Below are 19,102 nucleotides of genomic sequence, written 5' to 3' on the forward strand. Positions count from 1 at the left end.
TTTATCATAATAGGATTCTTCTGTGTAACTTTGGGTCTGGATCCCAGATGCTGCAGGAAAGGTGCTGCATCTGTCATTTTTCAACATAGCTCTGTTCTTACTCTAGTGGCCTTACACATAACTTGGTCACCATGGCATAACATGTTTACTTGATTTTTTATGGAACACAAGTTCTCATACATGCTAGGCAAGTGCTCTACCACTAAATCACATCCCTAATACCCTGTCTTTGAAGCATGGGTACTACTTAATTGAGCTGGTTACTATGCTTCCCTCCCCAAAGCTGCTGGCATCCTCAGTCCTGGGGGTTCCTGAAGCTCTTAGCTTAGGGGTAGAGAGAACACTATGAACTATGTTATTTTTCCTATTCTTGTTCTTCTTCCAAGTGAAACAAACAAACAAAAAGATATGCTGGGGGTGGGTGCTATGCTTGAGGCCAGGCTATAGAAAAGATGGTCAGAGTTCTTGAGAAATAACTGAAAGATCTGCACAAGGAGATTAGACACTGTCCAGCATCTGGATAAAATGAGAGGCACCTGATCCCTGCCTAGATATATCATCAGGCTTCTGTGGGAACACACAAGGAAATACTTCTTAAATTTCATTGTTAAAATTAAGGCTCTTTGTTTGCTTGATCTGTGATGAGCCCAGATATTATACACAGTTTCCAAGTGATGTTAAACTATTGGTCCATAGAGCATACTTGCAGTATCAAGACCATAAGACAATAAGTGAATGACCTGGAAAGGTTAGATGAATGATATTGAGACTCCTTCAAAATTACAGAATTGTACAAAGCATGGATAAACTCCTGTCCATAGCGATTTCAATACCATCCCTTCCGTGTATCACAAGCCATCATCATCGTTGGTTTCTGGTTCCACTAGGGGTGATAAAGTTAGTACAGCCTGTGTTTCATTGGTTTCCCTGAAGAATACAAGGAGGGCTGGGGGAGAGAAAGAGTAAACAAGGGTCATGACAGAAGCAACAGGTAGGAAGTGGGACAACTACAGGACCGAGGAACAAATTCCTGGAGACCGTGAAGTGCTGGGAAGGGAAATCTCTCAAACTAAGTGAAAAAGTCTACAAAGTAGGTGGGCGCGGCCACCAACATTTGAGAACGTTATTACAAAGAGGCCAACATATTCTAGACATATTAGTTAATTCTGTAGCAAAGCAGCTGATTAAACTGTGAGGCAGACAGCTCCTGAGTAGTCCTAAGAAATACAGAGGCACAATTTGAATATACATACCTTAATATCATATTTTATATTTTCTATATTTAGTTGCTATCACTATTGTTTTATATTATTAAGCATTAAAATAACAATAAATGATTCCTAGGGTATATTCTCAACCTATATACATTCAATCTTATTTTTTCATTAACATAATGCTGAGAGTGAAGAATTCTTCCAGAAGCTTACAGCTGGGGTGTTCCTACCTAAAAACCTTAATAAAAGATTTCAGTCCCCTGTAGAGTATATAATTTTGTAACCAAAAAAAAAATGTGAAACTGAGACAAAGGCAATATTCCAACGCAAAATTTCTATTGGTAGCTCACTGCACCCCAGTGGCTACCGTTAACTTGCTACTTTCTCTATCTTCTATTAACCAAACTTAGAACTATTAATGTAACAGAGTTGTAAAGGCAAGAATACAATACAGGATCATTGTGAGTTGTGCCAAACTAGTTAACAAAATTATAAAAATGGATTTTTTTTGGAAAAGCTAAACCGTTTAAAGGGTTTCATTATTTTATTGCTTTTTAAAACATATGGGCAGGAGGGCGAAAGAGAAGAAAGGAGGAGGAGGAGGAGGAGGAGGAGAAGGAGGAGGAGAGGGGGAGGAGGAGAGGAGGAAAAGAAGGAGGAAGAGGAGGATGAGGAGAGGAAGGGGAAGGGAAAAGGATGAAGAAGGGAAAGATGGGAAACAAAACAGTTCTGGATACTTATCACTACAGAGCTCTCTGCTGATTGTTGGAGAATGGACACAGTTTAATAGTGGGAATCATGTAGAAGTTGTGAGATTAGCAGAGGAGTCAGGGCCCATGTGTAGAAGCTACAGGGCATTGTTAAGGAAGGACAAGAAAGCAGGACAAGGAGGACACAAGAAGGAATGAGGTCAGGCACTAGGAAAAATTCCCTCTATCAAAGCTCTCACCAGATCCAAGGCCTCTCCTTTCCCTCTGAGATCAGCAGAGCTATAAACTTCAACCCTGTGTATGCCTATGTGCTCCCTCAGTTCTGCATCTCATTCCTGTCCCAAGGTTGAATCCTCCTTGTCATGGTCTCCCTTGATCCTGCTTCAGGAGGAAGCATCACATAGGTTTTACACTGGATCCTGCTGTGTTCCCTCCCGCTCATGCCTGGCTTCTGTCTCCTGAATCACCTCTGTCCATCCTGGATGCCTCTCAGGCTTTGGGGGATCTGGTCTCAACTAATTCTTTCCTAACCAGTCTGAGCCAGGCACAGCAGGGCTTGTCACAGCCTCACAGAACACACAGTTTTACCTTGGGTCACACAGCATTGCCAATGAAATCTGTAGTTTCCTATTTCTGATAAGAACTCTACTTTTCAGTCACCGGGACGAAAACAGAAATGTTGGTTCCTGTACTAGTTTATCCTGCATGACCAGTTTTCAAGAGTCTCTTGCATTCTCTCTTCCTTCAGTGTCTGGCTGTTAGAATCTTGGTATTCAAGCTATTCCTACAAGAGCCTAACACCTACCACAGTGGCCATAGTCCCCACTGAGGGTCAATAAGACCAGAGCATATTCATCATAACACTCTTTTTTAATATTTCTTTCTCTCTCTTTCTCCCTCCCTCTCTTCACACAGAGGCCCAAAGATAATGTCAGATATTTTTCTTTGACTGTTCTCCATCTTTATTCTTTTCTTTTTTTAATATTTTATGTATTATTTTTCTTTTATGTGTATGAGAGTAATGCCCGCATGTATTTGGATGCACCCATGTTGTGCAATACCTACAGAGGTCAGAAGAGGGCATCAGATCCCCTGGAACTGGAGTTACAGGCTATTGTTAGTCGCCATGTGGGTGCTGGGAACCAAACCCCAGTCCTTTGCAGGAGCAGCCAGTGCTGTTAACCACTGACCTATGTCTCCAACCCTCATCTTTATTCTTTAGGACTGAGTTTCTCACTCAGCCTGAAACTCACTGATTGTGCCAGATTGGATAGCCAATGACGTTCAACAACCTGCCTGTCTCTTCCCACCCCTCCCACCAAGGCTGGTGTCACAGACCTACCCTGCCATGCTCAGCTTTTTACATGGGTTCTGAGGAGCTGAACTCAGCACTGGTGCTTCTGTACCAGGCACTTTATAGACTGAGACAGCTCCCCAGCCCCTCGTCCAAACATTCTACACAAAGCTGTAAAACCTCTCCATAACCACATTTGTCAGAATCACATTACTGGTGTTGGCTTCCAGACACTTTCACAAGTGGAGCCACCTCCAATCATCCCTGTCCCCACGCTCCTGCCTTCTCTCCACAGTGTGGTCACTGATTGATCCCAGGCACAGCTGGTGTAGCTGTGTCCTTGCATGATAGGATTCCTCCTCACTTTCTAATTCTGAGCAATGCTGTGCTTCAAGACCTCTTCCTTGCCTTCTCATCGATTTGTTTCACTCTTAATTTCTATATATATAATCTGTGTGGCATGGCTGCACACATTACTATTTATTTTCACATTGTTGTTCTCTGTTATTTCACATTTGCTCATTCTGTCCTTCCAAACTGACTTGGCAACAGGTTATGACTTTTCATTTCTTATCAGCTCTTACTCTTATTTCTAGGCTCTAACATGAGATGAACATGCCATGGCATTTTATAGGTAGTTATCCAACAAACTAGAGTTTTCACATGGTTATGTGAGAGGTGCTGAATGCATACTTACCAGAGAACACGCTAGGTATCTTGGAAAGGAAGCTTTTGACAGTACGGATAGGAATTCCATTTTTTTCATCTTGCATGCGTGCTATGACATCTTCCATCTAAACAATAATAAAACAATGAAAACCTTTAGAAAGTTGATTTTCTTAAAAACAAATCAAATTAATAATTTTGAACACTAGTTTTTGTTCCGTTAAGAATAACCCTTTATTCTTGCCTTTCTAGAATTTGATATATTACTATTTTAAAGTTGATTTATAAGAGAAGGAAAGAAGCAGAGGGGGAAGGTTGTGTAGGGGTGCACTAAGCTATTCATGGGGATTCTGTGCTTTAGATATTGTCTTTGACCAAGTTTCACATTGTTTGGTTATGAAGTCGAGATGTTCAGTTTTGAACTTGTCAGAAAGCACTGTCGAAGCCTTAAAAATCTGCTTGGATTTCTCTTCAAACCAGGAGTTTCTGTTACTTGTTTTGACATTCAAGTTCAATCTGCCTGAGAATATGGGGAGTAACTATAGCTCTTGCTGGTATAAGATGAAACACACACACACACACACACACACACACGGTGTAAGATGAAACACACACACACACACACACACACACACACATGCACACACATGTACACGCAGTATAATGTTCCACTACAGCTTTCTGCTCATTTAGCAGAGTTTATGTGATGCGCTTCTCTCAGTCTTGTTAGTGTATTCTTCCTTGCACTGGCATTTTTCACAGTTCTAAAGGGCTCTCAAGTGGAATTTAGTTCTAAAGTCTCATTCATTCAAATAAAAGCCCCAGACTTCCCCCACGTGCTTTATACACCTATTAGGCAGAAACCCCCACAACAATCCCAAGTTGCAGGGCGGGGCTTAAAACCCATTAATTCATTTACCCAACCTACAGTCAGTCATAAATGAACAACTCTAGGTCAGAGTCAACATCAAAATTACAAAAAAAAAAAAAATCACAGCCAACAGTAAACACTAAGGTGAAATGTGCGTAAAGTTTATTAGTTAGCATTGACTCATTACCAATTCCCATCTTGAAAATTATGCCATGGCTATGTAAGATGCTAACATTAAGGGAAACCAAGTAAAGGCCTTATGGGAATTCTCTGGGCTATTTTTGCAACTTTTCTGTAAGTCTAAAATTATTTCAAAGTAAAAAGCTTTTTTTAAAAGAAATCACAGTCTATATTTTAATGAGTCACCAAACTCCTACCACACAGTTCTCAAATGATTTGCAACTAGAAAGTCTAATATTCTTGGGTACCATTAGATTTCATAATATAAGAAGTACCCAGAATGTGGAAAGAATGAGACTTCATCTAAGCAGGTCTGGATTTGACTCTCTGTTCTTCTAATTATTATACACTAAGCTAGTTAAGTAATTTCTCTAAGATTGCCCTTCCTCATTCATAAAACAGTGAAAATAATACTTAGAATTAAACCTTTACAGTGTTGTTTATGGACCTGGTACTGGAATGGGGTAAAGCATTTTAAAGTTAAATGACACAACATACACAAAGTATAGTCAATAGACAGGTCAATAAATACTGGACTTGAAATGTCTGCATTTACCCCTGAGACTTGGGGATGTTTATTCTTCATCTTCAGATTTCTTTGCTCAAGGAGAGATAATTAACCCTGTCCCTCTGCCTGTGTCTGTCCCTACACTTACTCCAGGAGATCTGGGCTGACGGATATATTAGATGGTCAGAATTGAGTCCAGAATGAGAAACTGACCACCAAGGTCCACCCATCCTCTCTTGCTAGAAGCTTACAGCCAGTCCCGCTGTAGAGAGGCTGCTTCAGTCCATGAGCAAGTGTCCTTGGAAATGGGTTTAAAAACTGATGCCCTTGTGCACAGATAAGAGCAAATGAGGGGACTCTGTGACCCCTGTACATGCATGCCTTTTCTTTGACAGTCTCAGTTCAGAATTCAAATATAATTGAAGGTACTTTTACTATGGCCCTCACAAGATCCTGGTAGTAACCAAATACTCTGCTTTTGTAATAAAGATATCTAAGTATGGAAACATGAAAATGGATAGTCTACCTGACTGTTTTGTCACTATTTACCAATGATTCACCTGATACAATGTTCAAAAATGAAGAATAATCTGCTTCACCTGGCTCATATCAGCCCTTAAGCCTTTGCGTTATCTGCTTAAAGGCTTAAGCCCACCGATTAGACAGCTGCTGGGCCCACTTGGCCTCTTCCTGTAGTCACCCAGGAACGTGGCACCACTATATCCAGGTACAGGGTAGTGAGGAGCAGCACATTCTCCATCACGTCACCTCCGCAATGAGGGGCCACGTGCAGCAAGACTAGAAGGTTTGAGGACTCAAAGAGACCTGTGTTGTATTTCACAATCCTCCATATTTTCTGAGCTACAGTTTCTTTCTTATTTTTTTCTTGAGCCAGAATGTTGCAATGTAGCCCAAAAGAAGCTTTGAACTCAGTGTACTCCTGTCTCTACCACTGGAGTGCTGGGATCTGAGTCATACTTTCTATGATGGGAAAAAAAATAACTATAATGTGAAAACTAGAACTTGTTTTCTAAGCTGAAAAATGGAAGCCTGGAAAAGCATTCCGCTGCTTCTGTGTTTACTCACATTGTATTTATCCATGAACCGCACTCTAGACCACAATGAGCAAAACCAAACAAATATACAAAACAATAAAAACCAAAATCAAAGGCAAAGAAAAAAAAAAAACCAACGCCCTGCTTTCTAGAATCTAAACTGAGTCACAAAAGCCACCTGTGAAACATATCCATCTTCTCTCCTTAGTCCCCCAAGAACTATCTCAGAGTCTGTTAGTGTTTATGTAGTCATGGCTTTAACATAAGTTTGACTATCTGGTTTCTCATCGTTAACAGGAATTGGGTCAGAAAAAGGAGGCTAAACACAGGAAAACTATTAGGTCAAATTGGGCAGCAAGAGGAATGAAAGATTATAAAATTGATTTTAACACATATTAAAAGCCTCTGGGGTAATTTTGTTTAAGGCCAAAAAACACAGTTATTTTATGAGTTCCATGAGAAGATACTGAGATGCATGTGTGTACATCTGTATGTGTGTATATATGTGTGTACATGTAACTATATAGAGAAGATAGATGATAGATAGACAGATAGATAGATAGATAGATGATAGATAGATAGATATATAGATGATGATAGATAGATAGATGATAGATGATGATAGATGATATGGTATTCTTTGCTATCTTTAAGAGACTGTTTCCAGTACTCAACAGACACACACAAATCCACAGACCCTCATGTCCCCTCTATAAAATGGTGCAGTTTTTTATCATGTCCTAGGCCTATCATATTCTGTGTACTTTGTCATCTCCAGGTTACTGATAACACCTAACACAATGTGAATCTTGTTCCGTAGTCATTGCCCTGCATTTTGGGGGGACAATGGAAGGGAGAAATCTGTATCTCCTTATCTACACATAATCTTTAAATTATCAATAAATTTATTTTCAGATAATTTCACAGACATAATTAAAATGTTCTTGATCTACAGTTGGTTGAACCATTGGATGCAGAACCAAGAGGCATAAAGGGTGAACTATATATGTACATCCTTAGTCACATGGAATGTCTCCATGTGGCAAAGAGGTGGACTGTGTTGTTGTTCCCATAGACTGGCTTCCGATGTAAAGCCAGTGAGCGTGGAGGATAGGATACTGGGCTATGGGCAAGAGAACTGTCATGTCTTGGTCAGTGTCCCTGAATCTTATTTTCTTCACCCTCTAAAGAAGTCAGAAGCAGCTGATCTGTGGTATTTTCTTCTAGCTTCAAAACTACTGAAACCTGGAAAATAATCAACAGACTTCACAGGTGGGGAAGTTTCCTAAATTAGAATCAATTTCTTGTCAGCAACAAATAAATGTGAATATTAAATGAAAGAGAAACTTCTACAGACACATTTGCTTCAAACTGTCAGCACGTGCTAATTTGAACGAATTAGCACGGTAATAAGGAATATGCATCGAGGCAAGCGAGACCTGAGTTTGAATCTTGACTGTGCTGCTGACAAGCTACATGAATAAGCGAGTTAGTTTATAACTTCAATTCTCAGTTTTCTCATCTGTAGCAAGGGATAATAATAAGAGTAAACAGCTTTTACCAGGGATAAAAATTGATGAAATAATGCTAATTAAATGTCCGTACTAAAGTCACGCTCAAGGTCATTCTGTCTTCCCTTCACTGTACTAGGAAGCCACAGGCCATTTTCTTTAGGATCCAGCTGTATCACATACCACGTAGTTATTAGAAGCAATATTCTGTCATGTGCTACTCTGCTACATCCAACTTCCTCAAAAGTACCTGTGGGTAAGTTATAACTTAGATTTCTTGGAGAAGACTGTTTGTGTTGGTCCCTGAAAGATAGGGAATTTGATTAAAAGAATGTCAGAAGGGGATATTTGTGTATATAAGCAAGAGCCATGTAAAATATGAAAAACAAATATATATAGGAAAAAATGAGATTGCATTCATTTCTGACAAAATAAAAATGTCAGTGCTCTCATATTTTCCTGATGAAATGGCCTCCTGAGGTTCTTTAGAAGAACAAAAGTAATTGAATCGAATTCAATATTATTGACAAAATCAATCTTTTCCTTCCTGGGCAAACGGACTCATTATGTGTGATGAAAATTGAACAATTGTCTTTTTCCAAAGCAGTTTTGAGAATACCTATGGAACCATGCAGTCAAAACTTTTAAAAACTCGTATTATGGAAACGTTCACATCTGAGCTACTGGTAAAACTTAGGAAAATATTAATTCTCCCTTAGATGTGAACTTACTGAGAAATTTTATTGATCTATATAATGCTAATATATAAAATGTCTTACCTATATAATGGAGGTTCAATTAAAAATGAGAGGGCAAATTTTTGGTTGAAGGTTCATATCTAATTTTTCTAAAAGCCTCAGTGTGAAATTTTAATTAATTAAAAATTTGGTTATGAGCTATTATAAATGATATTTTTCTTTTTAGCTAATATTTGGTGTAAAAACAAGCTAGAGGTAGAAAATGATGGTACAGCACACAGTACGTTAGGAACATCTTCTTACTTGTTCAGTTCCACTGACTAGAGGGATTTCTCAGCTTATTTACTTGAGGAATTTCTTCCTTCACTTTGTCACATTACATCAGAGGCTGATTATGACAATGTCTTCCTGCTTGTAGATTCTGCTAATTCATAGTCATATATAAGCTCTCAAAACAAAAAGCTCTATTGAACACCAACACAGAGCTCTTTTTCAGGAATTCATAATTAGCTTTTCTTCTTGAATAGCTTGGGCAACAGCTCAGTGTTTGGGGTGTCATTCAAACAACTTATCAGGTTAAACAGTCCCAGCCCACACACTTCGGGGCAGGGAGCCCATTATACAGGTCCATCTTTGAAGAGATGGGAGTTATTGAAGAGGGGCCCCCAGACAGGTCCCCACATCCTGATGAGAAACCTTTCTAGTTCTCCAATGTTCAGAACAACAATGGAAGTTTAATTAAATTAACTTGTGACTATGTTCGTCAGAAAGTTTTGCACAGTATCATCGCTCGCCTTTGATGTCTTTGCTCGCCATTGACGTCTTAACCCCAATCCCAAACCCTTTTCTGAGACATATTAACTATAGGCAAATCACTGAAGTTAAAACACTTCATACTGCTGTGTTTCTGTTTCTGTTCTGTTTCTGAAAGAGAAATGAATCAATCAAATTTCAAAGGAAGTTTTCCAACTTCTTATTATAACACACCATTAAGCACAGGCAATTGGAGATTTAATGAGTGCCTCAATGGGCACCTTGAATGGGCTTTCCTTGTGCACATACTTTCAATTTATCATGTGCCACGTCATTTTAAGTGCTAGTTATGAAAATGGGAGAAATGATCACTAAAGTGCTTCTTGGATTTCTTAGGCAATTAGGTGGAGGCAGGTATCACAGAATTTAAATCTGCCTGTCATTCTTTTTCCTTCAGAAAGCTTTTCTAGGGGAGAAAATGATTTCCACTTCTGAAGTGAGCAGTGTTGAACAGAGAAAGCTGCGTTCATTTCCAATTCACGTTGAACAATAATGAGATTAAAATTTGCAACACAAACTGTGTTTTGCTGCAATAATTCAATTAAGCCTGCTTCTAATTGATTATTTTCCCCACATGGCAATTGGTGGCAGTATCTTAATTCAGAATTAATTACTCTCTGCATATATGGAAAAGCTGCTCTTTTCATCAGTAATTACAACTCCAAAGTCAGGTCAGTGAAATCTAGTTGCAGAAATCTGACCTACATTTGTTGTATATCTATTTTTTTCTTCAAAAACAAAGATTATTTAAAAGCTCAGAGATTTTATCTTTTAAATTTTTTACAGAAATAAAAGTTTTAAAATGTATGATGGCATTTTTATGATTTGTCCCTAGACAAAACATTTCTCTCATCTGTCCTGAGGAATAGGGCCTCTATCCAAATAAATGGGCATATTTTTACTTTTTTTTGTTTTTTAATGTTTTAGATGTGTTTGTTAAGACTGCTTGGGTTATAAGTGGCAATAATATTAATTTACTATTTTATTAATTTATTAATGGATTGACTTTTTATGTTGTTCTGAGGCCTTAGCCTAGACCTTGGGCTTATAGATTTAGCTAGACTAGCACAAGTTCTTTACCAACAGAGCTATATGACTTTTGTGAGCTGTTTTATAGAGCTCAAAGGTAAGACTGTGAGTCACCCACAGACGGTGGCCTCAGGATACCCCACAGCCTCCTCCTGAAGTAGCCTTTCTTTCTCTATTAAGTCTTCTCAGGACTCACCGCATGGAGCAGTAACCTGTACTGCCACACCACCTTGAGCTTCAAAGCTGATGACCCAGGGACCTTGGGAAAAATTCACTTCTCTCTCTCATTCCTATATCTGAAACTGAGGCAAAAATTCTGACTTATAATGTTCAAAGGGAGGGTGGACAGACCAAAAACTGATGTCTGTTTTGTCTTATCCCACATGAGAACGAAACAGAGGTAGCCTATAACAGAAAGTTTATAAGAAAAATCTGAGAGAAAAACAGAGAGAGACTGCTGAACAATCTAAATTAAACAAAGACACAGAAAATTGAAACAGAAAAGCGTTTTGAACCAAATGCCGAACTACTCAGTGAGCTTTCACAGCTAAACAAGGGAGATGGAATGGCACAGTCTGCTTTGCACTACCGGCCAGTTGCAGGAAATCATTGGCCACAGTAGAAGAATAAGTGGATGTGACACGGCCACTTGACGTTTCAAAATGTTCTTGCTCCCGTGAGGTGTGATTCCTTAAATTTCAACAATACCCAGGTAGAAGGGTCATCAGAGTTCTTGAAATACTAGGAAAACTTTAGGGGAAAGATAAAGCTGAGCCAATGAAGCCAGAGGGTCTGCAGGAGAAGATGCTGAGGAGAAGGCAGAAGATGGAAGTGTTTGGTTCCAAGGCCTCCTACTTGACTTCAAGATGAAAACGAGGCAGACTCCTGGATAGAAGGACACGTAGGTTGTGCTGGAGTTCCCAACTTGTCCCTGTCACCCCTCACCCTCAGACCTCTCAGTCTCCCTGAAAGGTGCCTCTCTGGTGAGTCCCGAGCTCCCTCCTGCCTTTCCATGGTTACGATGCACAGGAGGCGCTCCTTCTGAACCCAGCCTCTGCACCAGTTCTTACAGAGCAAAGCAAAATAGAATCCCTATGCTGCAGTGACATAGCACCAAGCCAGCACGCCATGGTTATGTGAACTTCCAAAACATCAGGAGAGAGACAGAAACAGAGAACTGTCACTTCCCCACGCAGGTGAGTTTTAGCGTCTCAGGGAAGTTCTCTCTATTTTCACCTTTATGAGGAACTTAACTTTGAAGTCATCGATCTGTTTTTCTTTTAGTTTATGCTTTCTTCAACTCTACTTTGCCTGCAAAGCTAATCTTGCCTTTTCTAAAATGAGGTATTGCCCAATTTCAGAATTACAAATAAAAGCCAATTTATAATTTGTTTTTAAACACTGGTTTGGGGCATCATCAAATCTGTACTGGAATACTTTGCTTGAAGTTGTCTCTTAAGTGGATTCCTTGCCCTGTTAGTACCCACACAACTCTGTTGTTCAATTAACAAATCCAATAATTAAATCAGAAATGAGTGTGGATATTTTATCTCTTGTTTAAAACTTTCACCAAGGAGGAAGCAGTGCTAGAGAGATGGCTCAGTGGTTTCGAGCACTGGTTGCTTTTGTAGAGGACTTGGGTTTGGGTCCCAACACCCACATGATGGTTAACATCTGTTACTCCCATCTCAGGTGATCTGATAGCCTTTTCCACCCTCTACACGCATTACATGACACAGGGGCATGACATGCAGGGAAAACACTCTTACATATGAAATTAAAACCTGTCACTGAGGGGCCTGAGGGATAGCTCAGCAGTTTAAAATGCTTCCTGACCTTATAGAGGGCCAAAATTCCATTCCCACTATCCGTGTCTCGTGCCTCACAACCTGTGACTCCAGCTCCAGGATATCAGACACCTTCTTCTTCTAGCTTTCATGGGCACCTGCTCTCATGAGCATATACCCACACAGAAATATCCATGCATACACATAATTAAAAATAAATATTTAAAAAAAGTTCACTGAAGGATCTGGGAAGTTGGCTCAGTCAGTAAATAAAGTGCTTGCTGTGAGGGTGAAGACCTGAGTTTGATCACCAGGACCCACATTTTTAAAAGGAAGCTTAATGTGGTGGTATACACTTGCAATCCCAGTGCTGGGAAGATGAAGACAGGCAGATCCCTGGGGCTTGCCGGCCACCCAGCCTAACCTAATCAGGGAGCTCGAAGTTACAGTGAGAAACTCTGTCTTAAAAATCAAGGTATATGGCTCCTGAGGAATGGCACCTAAAATTGATCTCTGGCCTCCATATGCATGTACATACATGTGGGTGTATATCTGCATACACATACCTGCATATATACATGTATACACACACACACACACACACATACACCAGTAACAACAAAACTTTTACAGAATGGACAGCCCCATGAATTCTGCAATTTCAGCGCTATTCAGATTTTCCACAGTTCCATCCAAATTTGTGTTTCTAACCTCACACCTTTGTATCAACACCTCATGCTTCACACACACTTGGCAATGGCTCATACCTCATCTCACACCCAGAGCTCTCTGTAGGGTGCCTATCATTTCCATCTGTGCCTATGGAAATCCAATTATAATTCCAGAATCCTGTCAAATTGTAATGTCTTACTAAGAACCCCTTACTCCTTCCCTACCTCGTTCACCCCATTTGAATATAACTGTGACACCTTAAGACCTTTCTTTGTAGTTCTTTTTGATATCTACCATTATCTTATTTTCCTATACATCTATGACTTATGTTCCATACATATGTCTCAAGTCCTTTTAAGTTAGAGATGCCTGGATCAAGATCAGCTTTTCTTTCTAAGGCACAGGACATAGTTCTGGAAGACATCTAGTTTTCACGTGGTAGACCTCTGTTCTGTGTGAGTGTTTGCCTTAGTTTTATCTTCCTGCTTTTGTGTTTTTGTTTTTATTTTTTTGTTTTGTTTTATGCTATTTTATAGGGTTTATTTGGTTTTTTGCTTGTTCATTTGTTTACTTATTTTGAAAACAATGTCTCACTGTGTAGCACAGGCTAGACTTGAACATGTGCCCCTCAGTCTCCACTTCCTGAGCACTGAAATCACAGCTGTACACCACCATACACACCTGGTTTTTTATTTGTTTTACCATGAGTATACACAGTGTTACCTACATTGTTAAGGTTTTTGTCCCCTTATTTCATTATTAAAGAATTACCAATTTAACCAAATTTTAAACTTCTTTTATTCAAATATCTGCTATCACATATTTTGAGGTTAAACATCCCCAACTACCTGTTATACTTTATGAACATTTTACACACTTGACCTTTTATAAGCCAACTTGTTTACCTGGAAATTATATATTTTTTTAAAGTCTTTAAATTCAGAGTTAATGGACTAAATAATTTTCATTCTTTTTTATTACTCACATCTTATAACCCTAGAAGAAAAAATTAATAGTTCTATTAAGTCAACCTTCCTGGGAAGGATAAAACAGAACTCCAGACACGAAAGCCTCTTTTGTGGACTTTTTATTGATGCAAATGCCTGACTTCAGATGAATGCCTTTCTTTCCTCTCCTATTTCAGCATCTGGAATCAATTTCAAATTCAATCAGCCACCAAAGTTTAACAAATACAGGCCAAACATTCCTTAAAAAGCCGTCAATGAATATTTAGAAAATAGCCATTGATTTGGCTGAAAAGAAACCTAGACTATGCCCTCAGATAGCTATTGGTAGGAATGACTAATAAGAGCTGTCAAGAGGTCCCTGGCTTAGCATTTTATTTTAAAACATGCCCATGAAAGGTACGATGCTTCACCATAAATAACTCCACAGGGTAGAGTGAATTTATGGCAGCTTTGGAATGTAAGAATTAATCTCAGGATTCAGTTCTTTAATTTAAATCCCAGCTTCTCCTTACAGCCATTTATGTCTTTGCTGGTCATAAATTTGTGCAAATCTTTCTGGGGAAACTTGTATTTCCCTGGTCTTTGGGTAATACACTCTGTATGTAAATTACCTGTTACCTGAATTTGTATATGGTTCCTGTTATTTATTATTTATTGCTCATCTCACTCAAGATTAAAAGAAGTCACACCATCTAAGGGCTTCAGAAGTCTGTTACAACACCTTGTTTATCAGCGTCACACCATTCATCAACCCATAATTTTTTAAAATATACTTTATTATTTTATTCTCTGTCTCACCTTCTTTTCCAAGATCATCACATTCTATAGAACAGCAAAGCTCCTTCTGTGACATACACCTAGCCAGGTACCTGTGAAAGCTGGTGCACTGCTGGCCATTGGACTACCCAGAGCCATTTTCAGATAGCTATGAAATAAATCTTCTCCCTTTTCCAACACTAGGACCTCCCGAGAGCGACACAGCAGCTTTCTTACTTCCAGCTCACTACTACTCTGAAAACCAGAGAAGGAGAACCTCAGGTACCACACAGCAAAGAACCACTGTTACCCCAGAACTAACAAAGAATGACAAATTTGTAACCAGTGGCAAAAAGAGAGCTGTGTCATCAGTGACACCTTGTCATCCTCGTTGAAGCCTCAGGGTGCTTCTGAGATTCGGGAAACACTAACAAAGATACAAAGTTAATTCCTGGGGACTTTCAAGGCTCAGGATTCAGTCTCTAGTACACAAACAGAGAGAGAGAGAGAGAGAGAGAGAGAGAGAGAGAGACAGAGAGAGAGAGAGACAGAGAGACAGAGAGAGACAGAGACAGAGAGACAGAGAGACAGAGAGACAGAGACAAAGAGGCTTCCATCAGCTTCCATCAGTTTTGCCCTCAATCCTGTCCTTATCTGATAAGAACTCTCCTTCAGGTGATTTGGTGCCATGTACTGAGTGCCCATGTTCTAGGGGAATATTTCACTTTTAAAATCCTTCTACTATAAGCTAAAAATTCTCACATCTACTGGTGAAAAGGCTCAGTGTTACCCTAGAAATAATTTGAGCTCTTAGATAAGGTACTTTTCAAACATATCAGGTACCATCCTTGCCAACAATATAAGACAAAGACATAAATGGTTACAAGGAGAAGACAGGATGAGTTAGACTTTCCATCCAACTGAAAAAATACTTAACAAAACAACTTAAAAGGAGGAGTTATTAATTTTGACTTAGGGTTTCAGAGGGTTCAGTCAGTGGTTGCTTGGGTCCATGCATGGGGTGACACAGTATGGGGGAAGGAGTTTGGGGGGGTTCCTCCCTTCATCACCGGAAGAAGCAGAGAGAACAAACACTGGGCATGGTGGAATGTTTACAATCCCAGCACTTGGGTGGTTGAGGCTAGAGGATTGTGAGTTCGATTCCAACCTAGCTCTATATTGAAATTTTGTTTTAGAAGAATAAAGAACAGATAATAAAACCCCAAAACTATGAGAGAAAGAGAAAATTTTCACTTAAATTTATTTTTATGGTGGTTTCTTGGTAAAATACACACCAGAGATGTACATGAGATAATTTTTAGTCTAGTTCTGGCAGAAGTGATCAACAGGATGACTTTATAGTCATTGCCACTTATATATAAGCATTTCTCAGCCTGGATCCAGCCAGCCAGCCTAGTTCCAATAATTAAAGTCCCGTCTCTGAGTCCCATTTTTCTTTTTCACTATATTATGATTACTATTGTGGTGGTGATACTGCAGTTTAAATGCAGGACTTTGGCCTTCTGTGCATGCTAGACAAGAACTCTTCCACTGAGCTATACCCCCAAGCCTTAGCTTGTTTTTTTAATCAAGTTCTTGCTCTGTGGCTCAGACGATCAAGAACTTGCCATCTTCTTGTCTCCATGTTCCAAGTCCTTGCATTGTAAGTATGCACCACCACACTCATCTGATTTGCCAATTGAAAATGGAAATGGGAGGAGGGCCTACTAACCTAAAGGTAAGGCAGAGGTACAAGAACGAAAGCCTAAGCAGAACTGTGAGAAGGCTTCGTTCCACATATACACAGTAACAGGTAAATGTTGCCATGCGCTGCATAAGAATATATTGGTCCATAACCAATGGCCCTATGACAATGGCCTCATAAAATGAAAGTGTAAGTCAAAGCTCCCTATTACCTATATGACATCAGAACCATCACAAGGCAGGCAACAGAGTGCATTCTTATACACAAGTCAAGTTTGTGTTGATATTGGTATCAATAAAACAACTGAGCTTCCAACTGTATAAAAATATACAACACAATTACATCCCACATGTAATATTTGATAATGAAGATAAGTGGTCAAGTGGTTGGTTACATGTTTAGTATACTATAATTTTCTTGTTATTTTAATATATGCATCTTCTACTAAAAAAATAAATGTTTACCACAAAGTCTCATGTCATCAACAACTGCCTAAGACATCTCATGCTTACCCTGCCTCTTCATCGTATCGTTTCTCTTGTGTTATCTACATTATAATCTGGTATACTGAATCTCAAATACTTCTATTTGTCCTGGACCTAGAAGCAGCAGGCACTACCTGTGTATAGCTGAGTTATGTACAGGTGATACACCATCCAGGATTCTCACAGCGATGAAATCACCTGAGACATGGCGTTCAGGCCATATTCCCACTCTTTGGCAATGCTGCCTGGACATAATATTTGATAGTCTTCCTCCTGTCTCAAGCCTTTCCAAGTTTTGAATTGGTTTCTGCTGATTCTGAGTCTGACCTTTTTCTCTGTGGGGCTCTCCTGGACTCCTCACTTCACACATTGATTTTTAAATATCAAGTTCTTAGAATTCCTTAGTGATCAATGGTAGAAAAGCAGAGCATGATGAATGTCCACTTTAATTGTGCTCTTGTTTCTGCTGTCAGTTCTAGGCACCACACAGCTAAAGTGGACCTTATTTTTCCAGAAACGTTTGGACAGTTGTACTGATTGTTTCAGCACACGCAACAGTAACCTTGAAAGAAAAGAAAATTCAGTGCAACTTTTCTGATTCACTTCTTTACGTGTGGAAAAGTGGAAAAGGGAACTGGGGGGAAATCCTTCTTACTGAGCCATCCAGGAAAGAAAACTCTGCCCAAGACTCATCTGCAACTCTTCATTTAGCACTACTTAAAGGGGAAATTAAGGTGTGGACAAATTTACACAAAAATCCAGAGTCCAAGTTGGCTTTTTCTGATGCTGTGATAAAACACTAACCAAAAGCTACATTGGGAGGAAAGGGTTAGTTACATCTTATATGTTTTGGTCCACCATTGAGGGGAGCCAAGGCAGGAGTTCAGGGCAGGAACCTGGAGGCAGGAACTGAAGCAGAGTCCACAGAGAAATGCCACTTACTGTCTTATTTCCCCTGACTTGCTTAGCTAGCTAGCTTTCTTATGCTGCCCAGGCCCACCTGCCCAAGGGTGGCACCACCCACAGTAGACTAGACTCTCCCACAGAAATCAGCAATCAAGAAACACCCTCTTTCCCCTACTGACATACCCACAAATCAATATGATAGAGAAAAATCCAGAGTTGAGGTTCCCTAGTCTTAAATGTCAAGTTGACAGCTAAAGATACTTATTGACACCCAGGATAAAGTTGGACCAAGCCTGACACACAAACATATAGTATTTGATCCAGCAGCTGGCTACTTTTTTATCACCCCAATTTTCTTTTCCTCTCTGCATGTCATGGAGATCAAGCTGCCAGCTTCTGGGTGTTCACAACAATTCATAGGAAATGAATTTTAAAGAAGAACATGCACTACTTGTTTTGAAATAGCTGTAACTGTTACCTTATGGCCAGAACATGGGCACCAGAAGGTCAAGTCAGCAATGGTTAATTATTTAGACTATTTCCCTATTTGGTAAGATACTCCTGGACAGTTTGAAATGGCCTCCATTGAGTCAACCATTTCCATGTCTCCAGAAGCCAAGCAGAACTTGTGGATTCTCTACAACTGGAGTGCTCTTTACTTTCTTCAAGAAAGAAAATACTGAATGTTTTAAAGTTACACCTGCTCTCTTGACATTTTGATACCCCAGTGAAGGAAACCTGAAGAGACAGAGTGGAGGGAATGCTGTGCTTCCCACCTGCTAGAACCACGGGCAAATGCCAACCTGTTCCTTACTGAATGGCTTTAGGAGAGCAGTTGGACATCTCCGGGGTTCTGCACTTCTTCCCTACACACTGAGCATTCTGCTTTCTTGTAGGAGTGTGTGCTGATAGAGTTCCTCCCCCTTTCCTCTTCCTCTACAGATGCTGAGGTGGCACCATTTCTAAGAGCTCACCATGCAGAAGTAACTGTCCTATGTTCTGAGTGGCAGTTACAACTCCTCGTGCTCTCTCTGCAACTCATTCTGAATTACGCTGCAGATGCCTGTGCATGCACCTTATTTCTCCTGTCATCTTCATTAGAAGTTTTCTGAAAAATAAATATTGGTTTGTTTGTGCCTTCTCACAGACAAAATATACAAACTCGATGACAAGACCACACATGACCAAAGAATACTGACTCACACTAACCGGACACAGGTCCTAAAGACACACCACAAGTGGTGCAGAAAAGGAGTCCAGAGGGCCCAAGATTT

At 39.7% G+C, this 19,102-nt stretch overlaps 1 protein-coding gene across 2 annotated transcripts in view; it reads right to left on the reverse strand.

Moving 5' to 3' along the window:
• The window catches only part of Rgs7 (regulator of G protein signaling 7), a 228,618-nt gene extending 224,604 nt beyond the window's left edge, over positions 1-4,014 (reverse strand). Inside the window, exon 1 of one of the 2 annotated variants that reach the window (XM_008847790.1) lies at positions 3,916-4,012. In XM_008847790.1, coding sequence (XP_008846012.1) covers positions 3,916-4,012 — 97 coding nt within the window. Of the gene's footprint in view, positions 1-3,915 lie in introns of both variants that reach the window. The other variant, XM_008847789.3, reaches the window with a different exon arrangement.
• Positions 4,015-19,102: the final 15,088 nt, after the last annotated feature.

Source organism: Nannospalax galili, unplaced genomic scaffold (assembly GCF_000622305.1).
Source record: "Nannospalax galili isolate Female #2095 unplaced genomic scaffold, S.galili_v1.0 scaffold604, whole genome shotgun sequence".
Classification (NCBI taxonomy): Eukaryota; Metazoa; Chordata; class Mammalia; order Rodentia; family Spalacidae; genus Nannospalax; species Nannospalax galili.